A 26958-nucleotide genomic window follows, 5' to 3' on the forward strand; every position below is an offset into this window, starting at 1 on the left:
TTTCTCTTCTTCTAAAGATACAGGATCAGTCTCAGGCCATGAACCTGGCAGCCCTGCACTGGAGTCATTCAGGAGCCACCTGTGGTATGCTTTAGGCTGGATTCCTGCATTGAGAGGGGAATTGGACTCAATGGCTTTATAGGTCCCTTCCAAATCTGCTATTCTATGATACTGTACCCTCAAGAGGGCAGGATTCAGGATTTATTTTCAAACCCAGAACCCTTTTTGCATAGATGGGGGACACCCTACTTTTGGGGTAGAAAAGGCTCTCCAAGACTTGAATCCTAGTACACATTTACCAACAGAGGCAGGTACAATACATAGTATCACTTTGCCTTCCTTCATTCTCTTTTTTCCCCTTCTGGCTTAAAATAGCACAGCAATTACAGTGATACAGAGGAGTAGAAATTCTCAGACCTGGAAATAGGTTTACAAAAATGAGCCCTCTCAAATTACTATTTTGCAATTGAGGTTTCTTAACTTTTTTTTGAGGTTTTTTTTTTAAGTATTGGACTTTTTCGTGGCTGTGAATATTTTGTCTTTTCAAGTAATTTTGTGGCCAAAGCTTTGCAGTTCAGTGAAATTAACATTTGATCCAAACATTTAGAGCAATAACCATGATAAACATGTGGAAATGTCCCAAAAATCATATTCCAAATTATTGCACTGTGCTACTAGACAGTTGTTGAAGGAACTTGTTACCTGTGTGGACTGGCAGGGGTGGGAAGCTAGCAGCATGGAATGAGGTACCTTGTGGGAATCAGAAGTACTAAAGCAGTGTGACCTTGGCTGTGAGCACACTAGTTGCCTACAGCAAAGCATTTCCATTTGCTGCACCTGGAGGGGCAACAGGTTGATTTGCCAATCAGTAGCAAAATCTGTTTGAAGCTGAATTTAAAAAACAAACACTCGAGCTGATCCCACCAGGTTTTACAGTAAAAAGGGGTGGCGTTTGACTAGCATCATGTGACCCCATTTTCAGAAAAGAGAGGTGGAGATGTAGTGGAACCAGTAGAATAGAAAGTGTGTCTCTATATCCCAAATTCGAGCCCTCTGATCTGTCTGTGGTTACTGCTGGGTTGATTATAAATCCAGCAGTTGGTATGCATAAAGGAGAAGTTGGAAGTTGGGGAGAGATAGCAAAAAGTGCTGGGAAAATAAGCAACAGCCTCTGGGAAAAAATCAACAAGGGCAGGGCCTGGCTGGCCTGGGACATATCCCCATGGCTACAGCCTGCTCAGTAAGCTCCTTCCAGCTGCTCTTTGACTTTAGGAACACAAATTCATTCCTTCACCCTGGCCCCTTTGTTTTGACTGCCTCATAGTCCTCCTGCACTCATTAACTTCTTAAGCTGCTGCTCACAAAACGCTCACCAGGGCTGTTTTTCTGTTCACTGTCTTTGACGGCATTGTACTTTGCTTCAGTCTAGGCCCTGGATTCCATCACGCCGGTTCTGAAAAGGAGGCTTAATCACTTTGGAGGATATCTAATCGGAGAATCTTGGTAAGCCTTGCTTTCATGTTTTTTTTTTTAAATCACATAACATGGGAAAAAATTGTAGGGGGAAGGTCCACAGTTCCGTGGTAGGGTATGTGCCGTGTGTGCAGAAGACTGCAGGTTCAGTCTGGCATCTCCAGGTCGGTCTGGGAATGTCTCCTGCCTAAAACCCTGGAGAATTGTTGCCAGCAGTCAGTATAGATAATATTTAGCTAGCTTGCCAATGATCTGACTTGATATAAGGCAGCTTCCTATGTTCCTGTCTTCAGATAGCTTCTCTCCTGTGCCGGAACGTAGTATGTACCTGGGAGTGTTGGAAGTGTTCCAGTTAAAGGCGAAGAAATGAAAGCCTTCAATAGTGGACAGATTGCACTTGATTTTTGTCATTTATGTGACCAACCAGGGAATAGGGATTTTCACCCCTATTTGTTACTTTGTTTCTCCTGTTACTCATGTATGCTGGCTTCAGAACGCTGGGAAAGGGTGCAGTAAGTATTCCACCACCATTCCACATCATGGTTGAGGGTCTGCATGTTGCACATCAAATTGATCCTGGAGCACCACTAGGGTGATTTCCAAGAGGGAAATTCCAGCAGTTAGATATAGGCACACAGAATAGGCTTCCCCATGTATTACTTATTGTTACATTTCTTTCATGCCCCACCCTTGAGGAACACAGAGTTTTCAGTCTGCAAAGTAGAGTAGCTTGAGTGAGGTTGACTTGCCCAAGGTTGCTCAGTAAGCTTTGTAACTGAGCAGGGATTTGAACCTGGATTTCCAGCCCAGCCCAGTCCTTGCTGATGACACTAAATAGTTCAGGGTTGTTAAAACAAAAAGGGATTGCGAAGAGCTCCAAAAAGACCTCTCCAAACTGAGTGAATGGGCGGAAAAATGGCAAATGCAATTCAATATAAACAAGTGTAAAATTATGCATATTGGAGCAAAAAATCTGAATTTCACATATACGCTCATGGGGTCTGAACTGGCGGTGACCGACCAGGAGAGACACCTCGGGGTTGTAGTGGACAGCACGATGAAAATGTCGACCCAGTGTGCGGCAGCTGTGAAAAAGGCAAATTCCATGCTAGCGATAATTAGGAAAGGTATTGGAAATAAAACAGCCGATATCATAATGCCATTGTACAAATCTATGGTGCGGCCGCATTTGGAATACTGTGTACAGTTCTGGTCGCCTCATCTCAAAAAGGATATTCTAGAGTTGGAAAAGGTTCAGAAGAGGGTAACCAGAATGATCAAGGGGATGGAGCGACTCCCTTACGAGGAAAGGTTGCAGCATTTGGGGCTTTTTAGTTTAGAGAAAAGGCGGGTCAGAGGAGACATGATAGAAGTGTATCAAATTATGCATGGCATTGAGAAAGTGGATAGAGAAAAGTTCTTCTCCCTCTCTCATAATACTAGAACTCGTGGACATTCAAAGAAGCTGAATGTTGGAAGATTCAGGACAGACAAAAGGAAGTACTTCTTTACTCAGCGCATAGTTAAACTATGGAATTTGCTCCCACAAGATGCAGTAATGGCCACCAGCTTGGATGGCTTTAAAAGAAGATTAGACAAATTCATGGAGGACAGGGCTATCAATCGCTACTAGCCATGATGGCTGTGCTCTGCCACCCTAGTCAGAGGCAGCATGCTTCTGAAAACCAGTTGCCGGAAGCCTCAGGAGGGGAGAGTGTTCTTGCACTCGGGTCCTGCTTGCGGGCTTCCCCCAGGCACCTGGTTGGCCACTGTGAGAACAGGATGCTGGACTAGATGGGCCACTGGCCTGATCCAGCAGGCTCTTCTTATGTTCTTATGTTCTTATGTTTTAACCGTGCAGCAGCCAGCAACCCATTTGACCTCTCTTAGGGCCAATTCTTATGATATGTTATTGTGGACTCGGGGATAAAGTTCCCAAATTTATATGAAGCCTTCTGTGGTGGATTGTTGCATTGAGCAGAGGGTTTGACTCGATGGCCTTATAGGCCCCTTCCAACTCTACTATTCTAAGATTCCATGTCATTTCATTGGAATCAGAGTGCTATGCTTCGTTTGTAATCTTACCCTGTACATAGATTCAAAATATATGCTATGTATGTTTCAATGGCTGGATTTATTTGCAATATGCACTGAAGTAGAGGAGGCAGAGACTTTGCCAATTGCAAGGAACCCTGGACACTTAAATATGCACGTACAATTCACAATTGATGGGGCTCCTCTTCTCATATGACTCTTATCTTTAATAAGTGTGAATCAAGCCTTAGTGGTATCTCACTGAAGTCAACAGGAATACTCCAAGACTGCTTTGGAATGTATTGACTTCAACTAGGTTTTGCCATCCCCTTCCAGATGTTTTGGACTGCAACCCGTCAGTTCCAGGGAGGTTGGCAAAGGCTGACTTATACATATGTAATGTAAGGAGTACAAGAAGCATACTTGTTGCGCAAGTTGTTATGAATTTGTCAGGATGTTCTCACGCATGTTTTCCAGACTTTCTGTGAGATACTTGCCTTTATTCATCCCTCAAGCATCTGCTTTTGACCCATCCTTTAAATCCATCCCTCATTTTGACTCTGTCTTTCATCATGCTTTTTCTTTGCTCCTGAATTTCTCTTGAATTTATCTGCAGCTGTGTATGGTGGCTCCTGTTAACTTGATTTATTTATTTATTGCATTTATATTCTGCCTTTCCTCCAAGGAGCTCAAGGTGGTGGACAAGCATGGTTCTGTCCCTTCCAGTTTTATCCTCAAAACATCCCTGTGATGTAGGCTAGGCTGAGAGACAGTGACTGGCCCAAGGTCACCCACTGAGAAGAGACAACACAAGACATTGCAGTTATACTTGGAAAGTATACTTAGATGTGGAAGTGGCTCTGTTAGTTTGGTTAGATCATGACCCAGTTCATGGAACTGAATACCATAGATTTCTATGGGGCTTTCCATATAATTTCTTTGGAATTAATGTGTTACACTTCATACAGCACATAATTACACTTTGGAATTCACTCCCACAAGGTGGCAATGGTCACCAATTTGAAAGGTGTTAAAAGATTATTAGACAAATTCATGGAGGATGAGGCTATCAGTGGCTACTAGCCACAATGGGCAGGTTCCACCTTCACTGTTGGAGGCAATATGCCTCTGAATGCCAGTTGCTGCTAATCACAAGTGAGTAGAGTGCTGTCGCACTCAGGTCCTCTTTTCAGGCTTTCCATAGGTGCCTGGCTGGCCTCTGTAAGATGCTGGACTAGATCGGCCATTTGTCTGATCCAGCAGGCTCTTCTTATATTCTTATTGTAATCTTATCCTGCAATCCCTGTTTTTTTATGCCATGAAGTTGGATAACTCCTCACCTCTCCATCTAGCCTGGCTGATCACAAGCTGCATACACACCATACATTTAAAGCACAGGACTTCCAGTAATGAATCCTGGGAACTGAAGTTTTCTCATGGGAACTGTAGCTTGCAATTCCCAGCACCCTTAACAAACTACAGTTCCCAGGATTCTTTGGGGCAGTAATGTGCCTTTACATGTACTTTAAAAATATGATGTGTACGTAGCCTGAGTCTGAATTAAAGACTCACCTGAATGCTTTTCTGCCTGTGACTTCTACCCATACTTAGCTTTAGTCTTAATTCTACTCATTACTCTGGAAATTGGCTCTTATATGTCAGCACCCTCTGCAGGATATCCCATTACTACCATGCCAGGAACAAGCCATGTTACATTAACATGAAAGGTAGTAATGAAAAATTCTAGGAATTTAGAGAGAGAAAGAAAAGAAAGACCATAACTGAACAAGCAATTTCCTTTGTTTTTAGCAGAGTGAATTTCCAAGAAGTTCTGAAAACAAGAGTATTGGCTGTAGCCTTGGCAGTTGTTGTTCATTAGTGAACTTGAGCTGTTTGGGAGGAAACAGTTTGCTCTATGGGCTGCTGCTGTTGCAGCTGATTTTGGTTTCCATGCTATGGGGACACAAATAGCAGCGGCAGCAGCAGCAGAGAGAAGGGGCCATTCACATTCATATCACTTACCACTCCTCATCAGGCAGCTGCTTGCTTACTTAGAACCTGAGGTCACTGTTCTGTTCCTGAAGTTACAGCAGTCTTTTCATTAAACAAGACAAGACATCAGTGATACACAGGTAAGCATTAACCATTCTCTGTTTAATATTTATTTACCAGTTGTAGATGAGAACAGTAGTCCCCTTTTGATATTAGAGATGAATCATTTAAAGGCTAGAGCGTATGTAGATTTGCAGATGCACCTTCTAAACGTTGTAGACAAGCAAGAAAGGCAGATAAACTTATTTTTCTGCCATTTTTAGAGTGATGTTCAGCTTTTTATACTGGACAATAAGCATATGTTAAGACTGTGATATACTTTTGGAGGTGGGGTGGGGAGATTGGCTTAGTAATATGCCTTTGGAGAGGTAGACTCCTAGCCTTGTTTTGCACGCTTGGCTTCTTCCCTGCTTGGCATGTGTTCATGCAATAAACACTCCTCTTCCAGCTTGCATTTGGACATGCTCAATAGCTGTGTTTTGAAGTTTGATACAAGCAAGCACAGCTGAATTTCCAGTGCTAGGGCTGATGCCTTGCCTGGCTTACTACAGCTATTTTGAACAAACATTTTCCCAATCAACTATTGCATCAACTATTAGTCATTAAAGTTCCACAACAAGATTTAGTAAGATTTATATACTGCTGAATCAGATATTCATAAAAATAACAATTAAAAACAGACTTTAAAAACAGTAGACATAATAAAATTATCCAAATACAGATAAAATCAACAGATTTTAAAAACAAATGTATGTAATAAACATAACATGTCCGGGTAGGCTTGCCTAAACAAAAACACTTTTAGCTGGTGCCAAAAGCAATACAATGAAGACTCCTGCCTAATATCAATAAGAAGGGAGTTCCAGAGGATAGGTGCTGCCACACTGAAAGCCCTGCTGCATATGGGGACCCTCCTGCTAATTCTGTGTAATGGGGTTCAGTAATTCTGCCCCAAAGTCTTGTCCTGGCAGTACCACTGCCATAACATTCCTCCCGTTTTTCTTTATTTAACAGTAATTCAGGGAAACTGCAGGGGTGTTTTGTCCTCCTTTGTATGAAAGAAATCCATTTACATTATTATTAAAGTTTTGAGGTGTTGAATACACCATCAGAAAGTCAATTTCTCTTAAGGTTACATTCCTCAACTTTTCTAAATCACATAGTAGCAGGATCATTTTTTGCCCTTTGTTCTGGGTCCTGATTTTCCCAACCTGATGCCCTCCAGATGTTTTTTGAACTACAGCTCCCATCATCCTGACCATTTGGCCATTTGGGTGATGGAAGTGTAAGTCCAAAAATATAGAGGGCACTGGATGGGTAGGCTGGACTGTACTAATGAAAAGATAAAGTGCAAGTCTCCTTTGAGTTTTGGTTGTGAGTAGAGAGCGTAAGTGGTGGACTTGGATTGTAGGGGTGGCCTGCTTCTTTACCAATAATTATTTTTCCTAACAAACAATGAAAAAGCATAGCACTTTCTCTCTGTCCCTCCCTCCCTCTGTACTTTCTTCATTGGGGGGGGGGGGGTTGAGAAAATACTGCAGTGTTTCCAGTATAATGAAGGTAAAATAAATCAGTACAGTAGCCCATGGACCTATTTGTCTGAAGTTTGGCAGGACTCTTACCCAGGGGCACCTCCCTCATGTCCCCAGTTTTCAGATTGCCCCTCCCCTAAGAAAAACTAGGGAAGCTAATGCAATTTATGTTTTCCCACCCCAAAATAATAAAGCCTGCCCTTGCAGGAGAACCACTGCATCTATATTTCTATAACTTCTGAAATTTGGCAGGATTTATTTTTTCAGAAGGGTTGATCATGCCTTCAGTTTCCATTATTTGCATCTCAATTACTCAAATTTCTGATGTCTAAATTCACATCTCCCCCTCCCCGCCACCATATTAATTTAACATTGTGGAAACTGCAGCCCTAAGTATATGAGTGTTTTGACTGTGCTTAACTATTCTTGGGAGTTCTCAAAAAAAATGGGCAAATGAGGTTACCTTGTCAATGATCTTCTAGTTACTCATTTGACTTAGTCATCTTTGGTTTATTTGCATTCCTCCACCAAGAAGGCAGTGGTCCTTGAAGGGTTTAATTGCATGATCTGGGCAACATAATGTCCTTTCACACGCTATCATATCCCTCCTTATTCGCCTTTGCAGTATTTACTGCAAATCACATGACTTCCAGTAATGAATCCTGGGAATTTACTGCAAATGGTCAATGGGATTTCTTCAAACTATCAAGCTTGAAGAAGTTGGAAAAGAGGAGGCAACTGGGCAACGTGATCTTGCTCCAGTTCAGTGCAATCAAAACATGAGGGTGGCTTCTTTTTACAATTATTCTGACAGCCACACTTTATGAATTTAGCCATACATGCACCCTGATTTAGAGTTCCATGTACACTGTGACACAGACCCAGACCTCTTGAATGTCGACTTCGTCATTCCAATGAAGAGCACAGATTCATACATGTATCCTTTTGCTCACATGTAGCTATCTCTTTCATTAAAACAAATAAGGAAGCTCTGCTGGGGTGGCTACTTTTGACCCTCTAGATGTTGCTGGACTACAGTTCCCATAATTCCTAACCATTGGCCATGCTTGCTGGGACTGATGGAAACTGTAGTCCAGCAACATCTGGGGACCAAAAGATTGGGAAAAGCTGCTCTAGATGTTGCTATACTACAAATCCCATCATCTCTGAATATGGGTCATTGGGTAGTTGCCATCTATCACTGTGGTACACCAGTGGTAGACTACAGCAGAATCTTGCTTAAATCTAGGAATGTATCTCTAGCCATTGTTTAGTGACAGGCTTGTAGTCCATTGGGTTAGAGGAAACATAGAATTCACGCACACAGGACCAATTCTAAAACATTCATTGTTACATCTGAGCTTGTAGCACCTGTAACTAACTGGGTCTGGGGGAAATGAGGACAAAGATATACTAAACATTATCATGAATGTTGCATGATGTGGAAAGAGAAGAAAAAGCAGACTCAGAGAAATCACAGGCAGCCCTCTCACAGATGTTTGCTTTAACATTGCTGTAGACAATGTTCTCAGAACAAAGTGTTCAAAACCGAATTGCCACATGCATTATCCAGTAGTCATGAAAGGTAATCACTAAGCCACCCAAAGCCGTTATAGCTCAGGCTCCTAGTAAGAATTAATAACAAAAAACTAATACTTTAAAATTTTCATACCCAAACCCCTAAAACCTTTTTTTCCAGGAGCAATGGGTGTGTCTACACACTTGAAATGTAAAACAAAACAAGAACCACATGAGACGGAAACTTGAAACTGGTAGTGAACTGGAATGATTTCTTTGCAGAATAAAAATCATAATTTTCATTAAGAAGTTAATTCTGCATGAGGAAAAACCTTCCTTCAGGCTTGCCTCTTTTCATGTTTTTTTGCCTGTTTCTTGGTTCACCCCCTCCTCTTATTTAAAACCCATCTTTTTTTCCCCCGTCCTTCCTCTTTCCTACTCCTCCCCAAACAACACTGAGAAACCTGTTTACCTTTCACATGTACTTATACCTCAGTTCAATTGCATCAAGTATGCCTATACATAAAGATGCTATGGCAACATGACCTCCTTTTTTCAATAATTTCACATAATATTTATAATGCTGTTATGTGTCCCCAATCTCCAAGGGGTGAGAGATTTCAGGAGTTGCAGTGCATACCTCAGGTTTGGCTTCCTTAGAAAGAAAGTCATTGGAGACTGTAGTTCCTTTGTAAGATGTGTTTTTCTTTATACATATATACAGGCTGAGCATAAGATAGAAGGGCTCACAGCATTAATACTCAAGCAAATCTTTGTCCACATTAGGATTCTGGGGAGGGGGTGGTAAACCCATAGCTTTGGTTTCAACAGAGAGAGCAAGGCAAGCCTCTGTGTCTCTTCCCAGCCCAGTCCAAGATGAGAATAGCCCCAGGTCTGTTGTTCTCTTATACCGACTGATGATATCCCCTCCAGAAGGAAAAGGGGGAAAGGCCTGCCCCCTTTAGCCCACCTTCTGGAGGCATCTCCACTAATAGTTTCTCTGGCAACCTGGCACCTGTATTCTTTAGTCATGCAAAGAGCAAACTTGCCTAAAGCCAGCAGCTTAAAAAAGAAACTAGTCTGACCACTTTAGCAGTCTATTTTTCTATAGAATCCCACCTTATAGATATAAGGCCACGGGATTGAAAGAGACCTTAAAGATAACTACCTCCCCATCCTATAACAATACTTTGACTGTCAGTGCAATCCTATACATGTCTGCTGAAAAATAAGTCCCATTGATTCCAGTGATGCTTACTCTACATAAGACAATTGACAAGTGCAGCCTAAGCAAAATCCTCTATTTTCCCTGGAAACAGTTCTTTTGAGACATTGGTGCATGGGACAAATAGCATTCAGAGGCCTCTTTCCTCTCCCCCATAGTGAAGAACCACATCTGACTGAAACATGGACAGATTGATTGCTAGGCAAATTCAGAGCAAGTTCTTTTTCTGCAGGTTCTTGGGGAGCTTGTTCTTGAATTGGCTGAGAATCCACCACCACCACCCCCGGTTGTATATAAAAAGGAGTTTTTGCTAATATAGCACAAAATGAAACTTTGCACAAATTTGAAAATTAGACAAAGTTTTAGCATCTGAATGACTTAGGAATCAATTTTCTAAATTTGGGGTAGGGGAACTTGCCTGAGAATTCCCTCCCTCTGCCAAATTCATTCTGGTAATAACTCCTATCATAGTGCTCATAAATCCTATCATAGTGCCCACCTGCAAGCCTTGTGCAAGGTCATCTGCGTTAAGATAAACAGATAGTTTTACAATCATAAACATTACTCATTGATGTTTTCTTAAGAGCGTGGGCTGTAAATGTTCATTGGCTATGAATCTGGATGGAAGCCATTCATTCATCTCATCTTCTGGATGGAAGCCATTCATTCATCTCATCTTCTGGGTGGAAAAACACTAAGACTCACACAGAAGTTGCTGACTATGTGGCAGCACTCACTGCATGAACAGGTAGCCTCATTTAGCCGCTGGTCACTTGGTAAACCCTGAATTGCCTCTGCGGTAATTGTGGGGCCTCAGATGGACATTCCCCCATGGCTACAACTAGGAATAAATATGTGGATGTTGATGCCTCTGTTTCTCATTTTTCCAATCTTAAGTTCAGTTCTCCACATTTCCACAACATGTAAAAAACATGTGATGTAAAAAAAAAGACCACAAGGATTTGTCAGCATTTTAGTGCTAGTATACACATTTTTGTATGAAACTTTGCCTAATATGCACATTTTGCAAGCAGTTTTCCCTGATATAATGCATTCATGTTATTTTCACTAATATGCATTTTCGTGCACACATTATCCTTATGTGTGCATTTTTGTACACATATGGTTGGAGAACTGCATCACAAAATGCAGAGATGTGTGAATTTTAAAGTATAGTTGATTTCAGTTCATATATTGTTTATGTTAAAATGCAAACTGAACCAAATTTTTCCCTACACTACCATGCAGCTACGATATGATTCCTGTTTGTCTGTGTCCACCTCTCTCCTTTGTGACTCTGCCAGTTTTGCAGACAAAACATTCTCTCCTTCTCATTTCCAGGTAATGATTAACTGAAGATCATGACAAGCCCCTGGACAACGTGTTGCAATAAAAAGAACAAACCCAAGAATGGATTGCATGAATTGGATTCAGTGGCAGAGAACAAGAAGGAAAAAATGCAGATGAAACAAGAAATCACCTTGCTTAATGGCATTTCGTTAATAGTAGGGAACATGATTGGCTCTGGAATATTCGTATCTCCCAAGGGTGTTCTGATGTACAGTGGTTCATATGGAATCTCACTCCTTCTCTGGGCCCTTGGTGGGATCTTTTCATTGTTTGGAGCATTGTGTTATGCTGAACTGGGGACATCCATTATTAAATCAGGAGCAAGCTATGCCTATATTCTAGAAGCTTTTGGGGGCTTTATAGCCTTTATCAGACTGTGGTCTTCCTTGCTCATTATTGAACCAACAACTCAGGCTGTGATAGCCATCACTTTTGCTAATTATATTGTTCAGCCGATATTTCCATTCTGTGAGCCACCCTATGGAGCAGTTAGGTTGATTGCGGCTGCCTGCATCTGTAAGTAAAATCATAGCATGTCAATGCAACAATTTAATTTGCTTACACAGGTTCAGGTCACAAATTGATGGTTTTATTTGTCTTCAGGGCAAAGATTAGGTACAAGGTGCCTAGGCTTCTGCCACTGAATCTAAGAAAAACTCTAAATTTCAATTTAGCTCAACAGACTTGGCATGAGAATGGTGTGTGTGTATTAAATATTAAGGTACTTTAGTAGTTCAGTAGTTGTCTGTTAATTACAAGGCAGAAACTAAGATCTCTGCCTCTGGAGAGTCATACACTGTAGGCAGCAGAGGCCAGACAGCTCTTTATCATCTAGGGGGTTTCCCCTTCTACTAGTGATTACCAGATATTGGAGATAACAGCAAAGTTATCCATCACCTTCATACTGTGCTTATGAGAAGTGGGCGGTGTTACCAACAGTGAACATCTACTTTTAATAACAGAATGTTGGAACAAGGAGGGCAAGATGGGGAACCTGTGGCTGTCAGGTTGGCCAGGCTAGCTTGGCCTGGGGAGAGTTGGAGTCAAACAACATCTGGAGCCAAACTACAGGCTCCCAACCCCTGAGATTGGCAGTAGTCTAAACCAGCAAGGCAACATTGTTGGGGAGCATACTGTGGAATGGTATGCATAGATCATCTGCTTGTATGCATGTCCCAGCACCAAGAATATATACTTCAGCTGCTTCTGAGAGATTCAGCTACATCTCAACACTATAAATTCTCAAATTGCATCATGCTGACCTACCCAGATCAAGCGAAAGTCTGAGATGCCCATGGTGAAGCATCATTTTATTTCTATGGACTTGTGAACTGGAAGACTGCTGTCAACATTGTTTTTCTTTGAAGAAATGAGGCTGGGAGACTGCGTCTTTCCAAAGATGGCATAATACAGTATTGTGAAAAAGGAGGAGAAAAAAAATCCAAAATGCTTTAAGCAGATTTATTTCTAAAACAAGCCCAACACTTTTTGGCCCCCGCTGTGTTCTGTCTTCATCGGGCTACAAGCAAAAGCATATACCACATTTAATTACATAAAAATAAATAATCATCAATGTCAACAAAGAATGCAGGATAAAAATGCATAGAAAATATGTTTTGAAATATTTTTCCACTTGTAACACTGCTTGTGCAATCTATGCCATTTAGTGTGCTTGTCAGAAAATCTACGTGGGAGAAACTCTAGAATGATTTAAAAATGCATAGGCATGGACTGCAAAAAAGACAAAATTGGGTGTTAGAACAAATTAAACCAGAACTATCACTAGAAGCTAAAATGACGAAACTGAGGTTATCATACTTTGGATACATAATGAGAAGACATGATTCATTAGAAAAGATAATAATGCTGGGAAAAACAGAAGGAAGTAGAAAAAGAGGAAGGCCAAACAAGAGATGGATTGATTCCATAAGGGAAGCCACAGACCTGAACTTACAAGATCTGAACAGGGTGGTTCATGACAGATGCTCTTGGAAGTCATTGATTCATAGGGTCGCCATAAGTCGTAGTCGACTTGGAGGCACATAACAACAACAAGGCTAACATCTTAGCAATATCAGAAAAAAAGAAATTGAGGGCTCCTTTGGTTGAGCATTTCCTAGAATTTAATCATTCTTCAGATTTCAGGTTTTAGATTTTAGAAAAATGAAATAAGGAAGGTAACATCTTGCTAACAAAAGATATGTTATGAATATTAGAACTGAAAACTTGGACCCCTTGTGGGCTTAATGGGGAACGAGAGTTTCTTCCCTTTTTATAGTTTATAAATATTTCAGACAATCCCTCCTGTTTTTACATAGTCATTGTAATTCCTTAATGGTAAAACAAGAACAGCTGTATCTGTACATTTTGTAATATATAGACCTAGATGTGTTCAGTTTTCATCTTTTAGTCATTACCGAAGACTTAAGCATTTTTGTTACTAGAGTTCTCTACAGACAGTTTTAATTTCATCTAAGTATTAACCAACAAATTTGTTCACATGAAACAATTGCCCTTTAATCCTGCATTCTTTATTGACACTTTATTGATTATTTATTTTTATGTAATTAAATGTGGGGGGGGGAGGTTGTAGCCTCTGACAAAGGCCGAACATAACAGAGGCTGAAATGTGTTGGGCTTGTTTAAGAAATAAATCTGCTTATAGCATTTTTGGATTTTTTTCCCCTGCTTTTTTGAATGCTGACTGTTTTTTGTAATAATACAGTATTGAGCCTTGAGCCTAGGACTCTTGAAATCAAATCCAACTGTCTATCCACTGGGAGAAAAAGGCATTTTTCATTTTCTATTTTGTGAGCATTTTCACCATTGATCTTAAAGGAAGGCTGGTGTCTCAGCTAGTTAGCTAACGCTAGTTTTAAAAAGAACTCCATGTAGCAGCTATCTCTGATCTCAAGCCAGACAGCTGGATGGATAGTTTCAAGAAAGACTGCTGCATATTTACTAATAATTATCCACATGTTCAATATTATGCTCTGTGGATAAATGAAGTACATGTAATATTTAGCACTGAGTGAGCTCCTTCTCCCCAGAAGCCAAGACATTTCATAGCAAAGTGCAACTTTGCCTCTGAATGCTAGAGGGCACTAAAAGAATGAGGATATATTGGCTTTGTTCTCATCTTGTTGATGAAATAATTGGAGCTGTAAAAAAGATGACACCCTCCCCCCTCCAAACCCATTTCAGCTTTTTTATTTTGCACTCATATTGACAATGCAGTCTCTTAAAGCTTTTATTTATATTGCTTTTACTTATATTGCCGACTTAAACAAAAAATACTGACTTTTTGGGTGAAGCCAGGGATCAGAGAGCCAACACCTGTTGAATTACAAGTGGAGCCTAGAGGAATCTGGCAGCTTGGGGGCAAAACTAGAGCAGATTGGTTGGGGCCTGTCAGATTCTTGTTTTATAGCCCTAACCCACCAATAATGGTTTTACTGATCATAAAATGACCCTAGATTTGTAAAGAATAACATGCAATTATTTGCCAACTGCCACGCAAAACCCCTTCCTATAGAAAACCAGGCCTAGGATTGCTACAATTACTAGGGCGTTGGGGATGCTCAAGTGGCCAGATGCCCTCTAAGAGGGCCATTAGGGGAGACAATAGATAACCAATTGGAGTTGTGATCAAAGGCCAGGCCTTCTTTTTTGAGGACTGTCCGATAATGTTTTTTGGCCTGTGAAAAGGCGCACAAAAGCTCTCTGTATTCCTCCGATATGAGAACAGATGAATATGGTGAAAAGTCAACTTTATTTGAGTGTCTAGAGCAAACTAAATCATGTTATGTGATCTTGAGAATATACTAAGACCATAAGAAGGGCCCTACTGTACCAGGCCAAAGGCCCAGCTAGGCCAGCATCCTGTTTTCACAGTGGCAAACCAGATGCCCATGGAAAGCCAGCAAGCAGGAACTGAGTGCAAAAGCACTCTCCCCACTTGTGATTCCCACCAACTGGAAATCTGAGACCTACTGCCTCTGTCAGAAAAATATTAAAGCAAATCCTGATAGGATGGTTTGGTGATCCACCAGGAGCTCACTGAGCTTCCATTTTTTGCTACCAGTCTGGGAACTGCAAGAACAGGAGGGCTTTTGACGGGCACCCACTAAGCCATGACACACCTCTGATGTGGGCTGCATTCGACTTGATGGACCAAAAAACAGCAGATTTCACTAAATCAGAGAGTGGTGATTATAACCTGTGTCAGAGTATGAAAGAACACAATTTTTGTGATGCTATTATGTATTAGTCTGATACAGAGCAAATACCAGTTTATGCTTCTCAGATAACCTTGAATAAGTTACAGTGTGATCAAACACACAGTGTGTTCTATGTCTCCCATTTATGTGCTGCAAAATTTACACTGAAAATTAATACTTGTTCAATTTTGTCAAATATGCTTGATGTCCTTCCTGGAATGGCCCACTCTCTTGCATGGGAAATAACTGCATGTATAGTACTGCTACTGCTTATATATTATTAGCAGTATTAGTATTTACTTCACACACTTTGGGCACAATCCATCTCGTATTTACAACATAATTTTAATGGAAGTCAATGGGGAGCACTTACTCCCTGGTAGAGATATTCATGCGAGACGGCTTTTTCTTTTCTCTTCATGTGCAACTCCCGGTTGAGCTGACGTTTAGCTGGCCCGGTGGCTCCTGAACAGCAATGGATGCCGTGAACCTTTCCGCTGGCTCCTCCTCCACTGACACTCCTTCTGCCATCTTCCCATGAGTTGGATTGCTCTGCCCAAATCTTTACCATAAGTTATTTCACACATTACACTGTAACAAACCTGGGTTTACTTACCAAGGTTACCATTAGCAAAGAGTTGCACCAATCCTAACTCTCTGAAGAGTATACCTTTAAGATGCATGTGTTCATCATACTCCTAATTTATATATTCAGGAATGCACTTAAAAATATTAGATGTACAATCAAAATATCTGTGAACAGCCCTGTGAAGCAGATAATGTATTATTGCTCTTTTAAAGATGGAAAGCCAAGGATAAGAAAGTGTGGTTTGTCCAAAGCCAAGTCTATTTATTTATTTTATTTAACAAAATGTATATACTACTTTATTGTGGAAAAACCTCTAAGCAGTTTACAAAGAACATTAAAATTATAATCAATAAAAACAGTTTAAAAAGTAAAGAAAAATATTTTAAAGACTATTGAAGTCAGCAGTAGACTAAAAAGAGATTAAAACAAATCATCTATCTGTCTGGATAGGCTTACCCAAACAGAAATATTTTAAGCAGATGCCAAAAAGAATACAGCAAAGGTGCCTGCATGATGTCAATAGGCAGGGAGTTCCAGACCATAGGTACTGCCACACTAAAGAATCAATTTCTTACAAGTGTGGAACAAGTATTATGTAGCACCTGTAAGTGCCAGTTCCACAGATCAAAATGGTCGAGTAGGCACATATGGGTAAGACTACGTTGGAGGTAGGACTTAAACTCATCCAGCACAATCCTATACATGTTTATTCAAAATGAAGTCATATTGTGCTCAATGGGACTTCCTAGAAAGTGTGCATAGGGTTGTGGCACAAGTTTTCCTAATACAGCTCTAGGAACTGAGCCACAGCATGAGGCTGTATTAGGTATCTATGCGTCTCTTTAGTATAAATGACTTTAAAATTCTTTTCTCCCTAGACCTACAGCACAATCCAAACCCAAGATCCACTGGTTTGAACCAGTTTGGAACATGTGGAGCTTGGGCTGTCCCAGCTCAGCTGGGGCTTAGATGGTGTAACTCCTTCATTCCAGTTCAGCTGGGGATACACAAGTGTAAGTCCCTAAACCCAGCTGAGCCAGAGCTATGATGGCTCAGCTGGGGGAACTTAAGCAGGCATAAGTCTGCAAAAGGGGCATTCCCTGGGTGTGGCAGTGGCAGGACACTTTTTCTGCACCTCTTTTAGTGAAACCGTGTGACCTGACAACTCAGGGGAACTTATGCCGGCAAGCAGGATGGATAAGTTAAACTCTATTTTAAAAGCTTGTTTTTCCTCTGCTAGCCTCGGGCCAGCTCAGCCAGCAGTAATCCAGCTCCTGAACAGAGGTCGGATAAGGCAATTTACACCATCTTAACTTAAACTGGGGTATGTTCCGCTAGCTTCCTATACTTAGGCTTGCTCTGTTGGTGAGTCTGTTTAGGCACGCTTAGAAAATGCAGCACGATCCGTAAACCAGATGATATACAAATATCATATTTAAATATTTTCTTTACCGAAGAACTTATTTTGTTCTCTTGTATCTCTTTGTTCCTGCCTTCCATCCTAGAGGCAGCATCATACATGAAACAGGCATCCTTCACTTCTGTTTAAATCAAGGGTGGGGAACCTGTGGCCCTCCAGATGTTGTTTGGACTCCAACTCCCATCCGCCTCAACTAGCATGGTTAATGGTCAGGCCCTGGTTTAAATGACTGCATTTATTTATTTATTTTCCATTTATTTTTTTATTATAGTAAGTTGATTTCTCCACCACCACTCCCAAAAAAGTTCTGTTCATTAAAAAACGTAGTCTGTATTCTTATGAAATGCAGCTGCTTATTTTGTTTCTATTCTGTTCTCTTATTAGGCTCCCTGACGTTTATTAACTGTGTCAATGTGAAGTGGGGAACTAGAGTACAAGATCTTTTCACGTATGCCAAAGTAATGGCCCTTATTATGGTCATAGCTGTGGGTCTTTACAAAATTAGCCAAGGTAAGAACTTACTATTTGTAAATACTAACAAAAGCTACATATAGATTATATATCTGGATAGATGTAAATAAACCATAGGCTTCTGACATTTCCACAGGAGAAACTGAAAATCTCAAGGAGCCATTTGAAGGCTCAACAACAGATGCAGGATTCATTGCTCTTGCTCTCTACTCAGCCCTTTTTTCCTACTCTGGATGGGATACATTGAATTTTGTCACAGAAGAAATGAAAAACCCAGAAAGGTATATAGCTGTCTTGAATTACATAATTATTGCAACTGGTGTGAAGTTTCATGCAGATTTCAGCAGGTCGTTTCTAAAGCATTCACATTTCTGTATTATAAATGGTTTTTAATATGCCTCCCTTTTGGTTTATCCCTTATTCTGTTGCAAATCATGTGCCAAACTGTTTTATTTCCCTCTGCAGGAACTTGCCACTTTCCATTGCTGTTTCAATGCCAATTGTGACGATCATTTACCTGCTGACTAACGTGGCCTACTATGTCGTGCTGGACATGCCTGCTCTGTTAGCGAGTGATGCTGTGGCTGTGGTATGTTGAACATTGCTAGTTTATAGAATCATAGACCTAGAAGGGATCTCAAAGATCATCTAGTCCAACCCATGCTAATGCAGGGAAATCTACTACTATAGCATCCCTGCTAGGTGGCCATCCAGCCTCTGCTTAAAAACCTCTAATGAAGGAGAGTCCACTATCTTATATAAAGATATAAGTGGTGGATCAAGCAGAAAGCTAAGGCAGGATAGGTTAGGATCATTGTGGGAGGGATCCCAAGAAAATCATTAACAAAAAAAGAAAGAAAAGGGTATTGGTGCAAAGTTAATTAGCAGAAGCAGCTGGTTTCCTGTGTGGTACTGTGTAAGAAGAACAGGCAGCCAAGAACAACACCCCAACAACAAGGCTCAGGTAAGTGCAGGAACTGAACTTGAGTGGAGGGATCATATGTAGGAGGTTACATCTCCTCTAGTGACTAGGGTTGGCAGAGAAATTTGATTCCATCTGCATTTAAAGCTGAATTTATCAAATTCACATTTTCTGAAACAATGTCAGAACTGAAACACAGCCATCCTTCAAAATTCACTTACCCCAATTTTGTGATGCAGTTCCCCAACCAATGTTTACAAAAATGCATATATTGAGGGGAAATGTGCTTAAAAATGAATATGTGAAAATAAAATACAAAAATCCATTATATGAGGAGAAATTGCTTGCATAAATAATGTACATTAGTCAAAACTGCATGCATAAACAATGGGAGATACAGAGGGTTTGAGACTTGCCTGGGAGGTAGACCTCACCACGTCAATTAATGTTATCATACACCTCAAGAACAATGGGGTCCTCATAGTGCACTCTCACTGTTGGCAATGATAGATGGCACAATGCTTTTCTCCTAAAAAAAAAAAAAGCACAGAAATTCTACAAGGCCCCCGAGCTTAACATCTACACTATCTAAGCAGTAAACACATTATACAATCTTATATATCCTTGCTTTCAAGTAAACCTTCATGTATCCACATTTTCTATATACAGTATAAGTCCCTGTGTGATTTGAGGTTCCCTGCTGTTTCAAGAACTGAAAATGAATATACACTGGTCACACAGTCCAGAATATTAGATGAACCTGGATATGATGGACCAAGGATTACTGCTTTCAGACAACTATGGAACATGAAGATATTGGTTGTCAGTTGGCTCTCGTTAATCCTACAAAATCATATAATAGTTTAGATCTTGAGCCAGTAGTGTAAGCTGATTTGGTTAAGAGATACTAAGTTAGATTCCTAAAATCTAGTTATTTTTGGAATGACATTTTATGCAACTGCCAGTACAGGTTTTCAAGATATGCAATTTGTGAAGAGTATAATTTTGAACTAAAATTGCCAGTTTGTACTAATATAATTATGCTAATAAGGTATATTTGCATATTTTCCTGGCTTCTGAAGCTTGCGTACATGTGTGGGGGAAGTTTGAGCAGAATCTGACATCTTTGTCAGATACATGTGGGCAACAGAAGGCATAAATCCCCAGCCTGATCCCTTCCAGATGTTTTGGATGACAACTCCCATCACCTCTGTCCATTGCCCATGCTGGTTAGGGCTGATGAAAGTTGTAGCCCCAAACATCTGGAGGACACCAGGTTGGAGAAGGCTGGCCTAGGTGTAAGGAGCATTACAGAGTTATAAATATGGACCTATACATCTGTGCTTGTTGGCTGGATGCATGGGTAGCTGATTTTCCCTGTTGTCTCTTTACAAGAGGGGTGAGGAAAGAACCCTTCCCTGCATCATATAACTATATTGTAGAGATACTGTAGAATATACAGTTCATATAATAATCCCTTTTGCTATCTCACAAACAAGTTTGAAAAAAAATGGAAATGGACTGCCTTCAAGTCGATTCTGACTTATGGCGACCCTATGAATAGGGTTTTCATGGTAAGTGGTATTCAGAGGTGGTTTTACCATTGCCTTCCTCTGCGGCTGAGAGGCAGTGACTGGCCCAAGGTCACCCAGTGAGCTTCATGGCTAAGTGAGGATTCGAACCGTGGTCTCCCAGGTCGTAGTCCAACACTCTAACCCAGCCTTTCCCAACCAGTGTGCCTCCAGATGTTGTTGGTCCACAACTCCCATCAGCCTGAGCCAGCATTGCCAATGGTCAGGAAAAATGGGAGTTGTGGTCCAACAACATCTGGAGGCACACTGGTTGGGAAAGGCTGCTCTAACCACTATGCCACACTGGCTTAAAGTTTATAAAATCTCACTGGAGTGATTAAATCCCACTGGTGATTGGGATCATTCTCTTTAATGTATATTAGTTTTACTTTCTCCTGTTACTTAATCAACCCGTTTGTGACAGATATCTAAAAGATCATTAGCATGGCTTTTAAAAAGCTTTCCCAAGACTGTGGTGATCATGGTCAAAATAGGCTAGCCTGACTTTGTGCTTGATCTGTAAATTTCCAGAACAGTTGGCTGACATTGTGAAACTAGCTGAGTGAACCTTTCTCTTTTTTTTCTGTTGCAGACTTTTGGAAATGAAACTCTTAGCCATGCTAAGTGGATCATCCCTATTGCAGTGGCTATGTCTTGTTATGGAGGATTAAACTCATCAATTATTGCAGCTTCCAGGTATGAGATATTAAGAAACTAGCATGTGCAGATAAAGTCAGTAGCATTTTGCAAGAAGTGATTTTACTTCATAACGGGGTAGAAAATTAGACTTTCCCATAAAATGGCAGTAAAATACAATCTAATATTAGTTCAGGATTATTAACAGGGACAACCGATACATCTGAGATTCTACTGTACATATCCTAGTCAATTTTAGGCTTTTTATAGCAATGATTAATTAGGTTTAATCTATTTGCACAAAAACAAATTATAAAAGATTATAAGGTGAATCATATTCTGTGTATCTTTTTGGATTCCAAATGTGTTTTTTAAAAAAACTGTTCAGAACTCCAGGTATTCATTCCACTGAAGGCTACTAATAGATGGAAGATATGGAGTGAAGGGCCTTGAATATTTTCCACTCTACTTTTTTTAACATATTTGTGGTGATTCAGTATTCAGTGGTAGGTCAGCAGCATGGAATCAACACAAGACTGAAAAATACTCAAAAGCACTCTGCCACCTGGTGGCTTGTGTTAGTAATCCAGAAACCTATTTATCGCTATACATAACTCTAGCCAAGCATCCAGCTCCAAGCAAATGTTCTCCAGCAGAAGCTATTGCCTTTCCATTACTAACTATTATAGACTCCCTGCACTGCAAGGAGTGAAAAGAATGAGGCAGTAGCCATTTCCTCTGCTGGTATAACAAGCTGTGAGATGCCAATGAATGTACCCCCTGTCACCTTACAATACTGAGACCAGGGTCGGTCCAAGGCATTTTGCTACCTGAGGCAAGATGGCACACCTTCCCAGTTCTACCTATAGAATGACAGCTGAAACTTACTTCAACACCATCAGCAGAGCACCATCCTTAACCATATCTGAGAGCAACAGATCAGCTTAGGGGGTGCAGGTCACACATACCATGTGTGACACCACACACACACCCCTCTGCCCTCCAACACCTCACAACTATTTCCTGTTCCCAGCATCTTCCACCTAAGGCAGCTGCCTCACTTTGCCTAATGGCAGGGCCGGCCCTGACTGAGTCACATGAACATGTTCCGTTACTGAATATTGAAAACTGGTGATTTAAAGGAACAGTTCCTGGCTATTCGAAAGCCCTTTGCAAGCAGCCTTTGCTCCACCTACTTGTTGCCTCTAGCCCCTCCCATGACCTCAGATGGGGGGGAGAAATTCTATTCAGTTTGCATTTAAAGTAGAACTTACCTAAGTTGCACTTTCTAAAATAGTATGCAAACCGAAACAGTTATTGAAATTTGCAGTTCTCTGAATTTTGCAATGTAATTTTCCAGCCAAGCAATGTGTACAAAACAATGCATATACTAGTGAAAAGTGTACATAGAGATGCATATATTTGTGAAAATAACATAGGGGAAATTAGTTTGCATTAGGCAAAATTGCATACAAAAATGTGTGTTAGGAGAAATTTGCACTAAGATGCTGATTAATTTTCATGACTTTAAAAAAAAGCAAACTAATGTGAAAAAGTGCAAAACTGAAGATGAGAAAAATGAGAATTTGAAAGAAATTGAAATGGATATGTTTCCCCATCCCTACCCACTACTGGCATGTGAGTTGTCATGAAAGACTATGGCCCTCTGGCTGAAAAAGGTTCCTCAACTCTGGACTAGGAGGCCCAATTTCAAATCCACACTCTGTCAGGAAGTTCACTGGCTAACCTTGGGACAGTCCCTCTGGCCTGTATTCAGTGTAGAGCTATGGTGAACATTCAATTAGTGAAAGGATTTCTCCTTGCGCAACAGAACATTCTCCCCCCCTCCCCATATGTACCCCCTAAATCTGTTCTGAGGTTTTCCCCAACCCTCCAGATCAGATTTGGGGGTGGTGTGAGATGCTTGCAGGGGGGAGGAGAGGGGGGAATCCTGTTATATTAGTGCTAATTCTTGCACTAGGCAACTATTTTGCTGAATATTGACCTCTCTCTTGGCCTAATCCACTTCCCATAGTTGTTGTGAGGATGAACATGTACCACCCTGTCAGTGTCACCTTAGAACATACTAGGATTGTGTACTGATAAGCCTTTTTTTCCCCCTTGTGGTAGGCTTTTTTATGTTGGAGCCAGAGAAGGACACCTCCCCGATAGTCTGAGCTTGATTCATATAAAATGTTTCACACCTGTCCCTGCTCTTCTTTTTAATGTAAGTAACTACAAGCCATAAGAAAGAAAACTTCTGGGGACTCTTAACACTTATTGTGTTCTCTATCTTGGCTCATACTTCATGAACTCAACCAAGCAAATAAACTTTGTTCTTACCAAGCCTAAGACCTATTCCTTGTTGTCATGCACACAATTAGTAACACAATTGTGGTAATAACGATGTACAGTGGCTTTTAGATATTCCCATCCTTATTATACAGTTCTGAAGGGGATCACATCATCAGTTGGGAATTGTGCATGCAGTTCCTGATTCCTGTGTGTGCAGTCTTGACTGCTGGGTGCAGGCATCCAGCCAAGGGATCTGTTTGTGCAGTGATCTGATGTGCATGCAGATTCTGATCTACTCAGGGGATCTGAATGGGGAGCTTGCTCCACTTTGCAAATCTTTTTTGTTCAGTCGGGCAACTGTGACCATATTGCATAATGTCATGCAACCACAGAAAAAGGAAACAAACAGTGGCAAAGGATGAAAAAATAATCAAGGACAAATCCTTGGAAGGGTATGAAAACTACATGTGCTTTTGTGGAAGATGTGAAAAATCTCAATAGGCAATGAAAAGGTTTTGTGTCAGGTTTAAGGCACAGAGCACTATGTATAATCTATTATGAAGCCTGAGTTTAGAACATGTTTTTAGGATCTCATACTCACACACCCCACCTGTATACTTTTTTGTTTTGTTTTGTTATCTCTCTGTAGGGATTAATGACTTTGATTTATCTCCTTGTGGAAGATGTCTTCCTCCTGATCAATTACTATTGCTTCAGCTATTGGTTCTTTGTTGGGTTATCCATTGCAGGATTAATATACTTAAGATATACCCAGCCAGACAGGCCAAGGCCCATTAAAGTAAGTAAATAACAGAATTAAAGCTTTCAGTGTTGTGCATATGTATGTGTGTTGTACCTTTGCTATTAAGAATGTCTAGAGATTTTTTTTTGTAGAGGCACATTTCCTCCTGCTTATAACCCCTTTAAACTGAGGAGCAAACTAAAGTAATCATTCTTGATGCCCCTCTTCTGCTGATAGGATTGGGGTGAGAGCAAAATTTACTGGAGGATGTCAGACCATACCCTAGAAATACTCTTGAGCCTCAAGGGTAATTATATTTATTTTTTGGAAACTGCTTTGAAAATAGTGGTGCTGCCATCACTGACACAGTCTTGATCAGGCATACTGTGAAGATTCCAATTTTTAGGTCTCATGGCTGATTCGTCCTGTCTGCGTATTCATGTACTGAGCAGTCTTCCCCAGTCTGGTGCCCTTTGAGTTGGCTGGGACTGATGGGAGTTGTAGTCCAAAACATCCAGAGGCAATCAGCTTGGGAAAAGTTACTCTAGTAGACAGATGCATCTGTAACTCAATAGCAGTTCATGTGTCTACTGGATACTAGTATACTGAGATGTTAGCAGCTCTAGAAAGCTTGCATAAAATAGGGGGAGGGTTCATGACGTGATTTGATGTTACAATTTCCCTGCAATTTTTCCTATAACTTGCATTCATTTTTTTTGTATTTGCAGCTCAGCCTCTTCTTCCCCATTGTGTATTGCTTATGCACCGTTTTCCTAGTCATAATTCCTCTCTACAGTGATACAATCAATTCCATTATTGGAATTGGTATAGCGCTCTCTGGAATTCCTGCTTATTTTTTGGGAGTCTATTTACCAGTTGAAAAGAGACCTAAGTACCTCCAATGGCTTTCAGGTAAGAAATTTATATTTTATTTATTAAAAATGTGGATCTTGTCATTTCATTAATGTCTGAAAGTATCTCATGCACATATGACTGTATGCTGAAAAATTGTTTAGGCAACAAAACATTTTTTTAGTGGATGTAAAGTATTTCAACTGGTATTAGTTATCTAGTGGTTGTGACATTTCTCATTATCCCAGGGGGAGCCGACCTGATGCCCTGCAGGTGTTGTTGGACTGCAACTCCCATCAACCGGAGCCAACATAGCCAAAGATCAGGGATGATGGCATCTTGGTGGCTGTCCCTGAATTAGCCCAGAGTTTGCAATGGCCAAATTGGTCTAATTATCAGAGGACTGTACATGTTAATGAGGCTTTTGACATTACGCAGAAAAATGCCATGAATGACACAGGAGTTACTAACTTTTACAATATAATCACTTTGTCTAATTTATCTTGTAGCAACAACCACAAAATATGTCCAGATGCTGTTCTGTTGCTGTCTGACTGACTTGGATATTGAAACAGAGACATCAGAAACCAAAACCAAGTAGAATTATTTGGACATTTCCTCCACTTGAAGCATCCAGTGTCACTGGGAATACTATTTTGTGCTCTTGGGCCATGCCAAGGCATGTGCAATTGTACTGTGCATCATTTTGATGTTTCTTAATCTGTGCTGCATTATTAGCCTTTCCTTTGTCTGATTGCCAGTTCATGAGGACTTCTTCATGCTGATTCAATAGCTGGTAATTATACACTATTTGAAAAATACAAGATACAACATATAGAAACAAGCACTTAATAAGTGCTAGTTTTTAAAGAGCTTTATTATAAATGTCTCCAAGTTGCCAATTGAAAATAGAGGCCTGGGAAGGAAAACGTAAATTTATGTCAAGAGGAGGAACTAAAAATATACACATTTCCAACTTCAACACTTTCCTCAAAAGGGCATATGAAAAAACTTGCACTGTAAACATTTAGTTCTAAGGAACTCTAGAGCTGTAATCCTATACCCAATTATCTGGCAGTAAGTCACAGTTAATCGGATTTCTGAACAGACCTGTATAAGATTGTGCTGCAAGCCTTTTACAGAGAGAGTGTACAAATTTATTTCATTCAGTGCTGGTTAAATACAAGTAATAATATTACAGTCTGATCTATGGTGAAACACATTCTGGCAATGGCCCATAGAAATCAGTAGAAGGATATCAATGGTATAGAAAGGCGGTATCCTGTGCTCTTGAATTGATGTGTTGCACCAAGACCTTGCCTTACTCCAGTAGTAGCCATCTTGGTGCCCTCCAGAAGTTGTTCAGCTTCAACTCCCGTCAGCCCCATCCTGCATGGCCAATGGTCAAGGATCATGAGAGTTGTAGTCCAGTATTAACTGGAGGGCACCACATTGGCTACTCCTGCCTTACTCCATTGCAGGGTACCATTGTATTACAAAACAAGGCATGTTCAGTGGAGATCTGGTCTGTTAGCAGCTCCTTCAGCAGAATACAAAGGACTGTAAAAGCAGCATAGTGTTCTATTGTGGATTTAATAGTATTCAGGATTTATAATACTTTTTCTTATGAAGTATAATTAAAATGTGTGGCTCAGCTTGATGTCTCTGCCCACATGCCAAGCTTAAGGTGCCTCTTTAGAAACATTGGGGCATGACTTTATATTACCACAGCTAAAGGAGCTCATCATGTTGTTTGTGATAAAGAGGGGAACGTCTGGCCCTCCAGATGTTGCTGAACTACAACTCCCATCCCCAGTGGCCAGGGATGATGGGAGGTAGTTCAGCAACGTCTGGAGGGCCAAAGGTTTCCCACACCTGATCTATGCCAAACAACTACCAATTTTCCTTCTGAACAAGCAACTGCCTAATCTTATGTGCACAAAACATAAGATAATCAACTTTTTCCCCTTCCAGCATTTTATATTACAAGCCACGCATGTGTATTGCAGTAGAGAAGGATGAAGGCCTGTTAAATATGCTTCTGTTCTGAATAAAC

The 26958-nt window shown here is 40.6% G+C and overlaps 1 protein-coding gene across 3 annotated transcripts; it reads left to right on the forward strand.

Annotated features, from left to right (window-relative positions):
* On the forward strand, positions 1-26958 carry LOC133373224 (Y+L amino acid transporter 2-like). Of its 3 annotated transcripts, XM_061602694.1 has the most exons (12): positions 1040-1240; positions 1425-1503; positions 5543-5639; positions 11176-11700; positions 17798-17923; positions 18021-18165; positions 18350-18473; positions 20970-21073; positions 23144-23240; positions 23958-24107; positions 24779-24962; positions 25412-26958. In XM_061602694.1, exons 4-12 carry the CDS (start codon positions 11196-11198, stop codon positions 25501-25503), a joined length of 1527 nt encoding a protein of 508 aa, XP_061458678.1. In that variant the 5' UTR covers positions 1040-1240; positions 1425-1503; positions 5543-5639; positions 11176-11195; the 3' UTR covers positions 25504-26958. The 3 variants fall into 3 exon arrangements, with proteins under 3 accessions (XP_061458687.1, XP_061458678.1, XP_061458670.1); XM_061602703.1 differs by lacking the exons at positions 1040-1240; positions 5543-5639 and adding an exon at positions 1-84; XM_061602686.1 differs by lacking the exons at positions 1040-1240; positions 1425-1503 and having other exon boundaries at positions 5046-5639.

Source organism: Rhineura floridana, chromosome 1, assembly GCF_030035675.1.
Source record: "Rhineura floridana isolate rRhiFlo1 chromosome 1, rRhiFlo1.hap2, whole genome shotgun sequence".
Classification (NCBI taxonomy): Eukaryota; Metazoa; Chordata; class Lepidosauria; order Squamata; family Rhineuridae; genus Rhineura; species Rhineura floridana.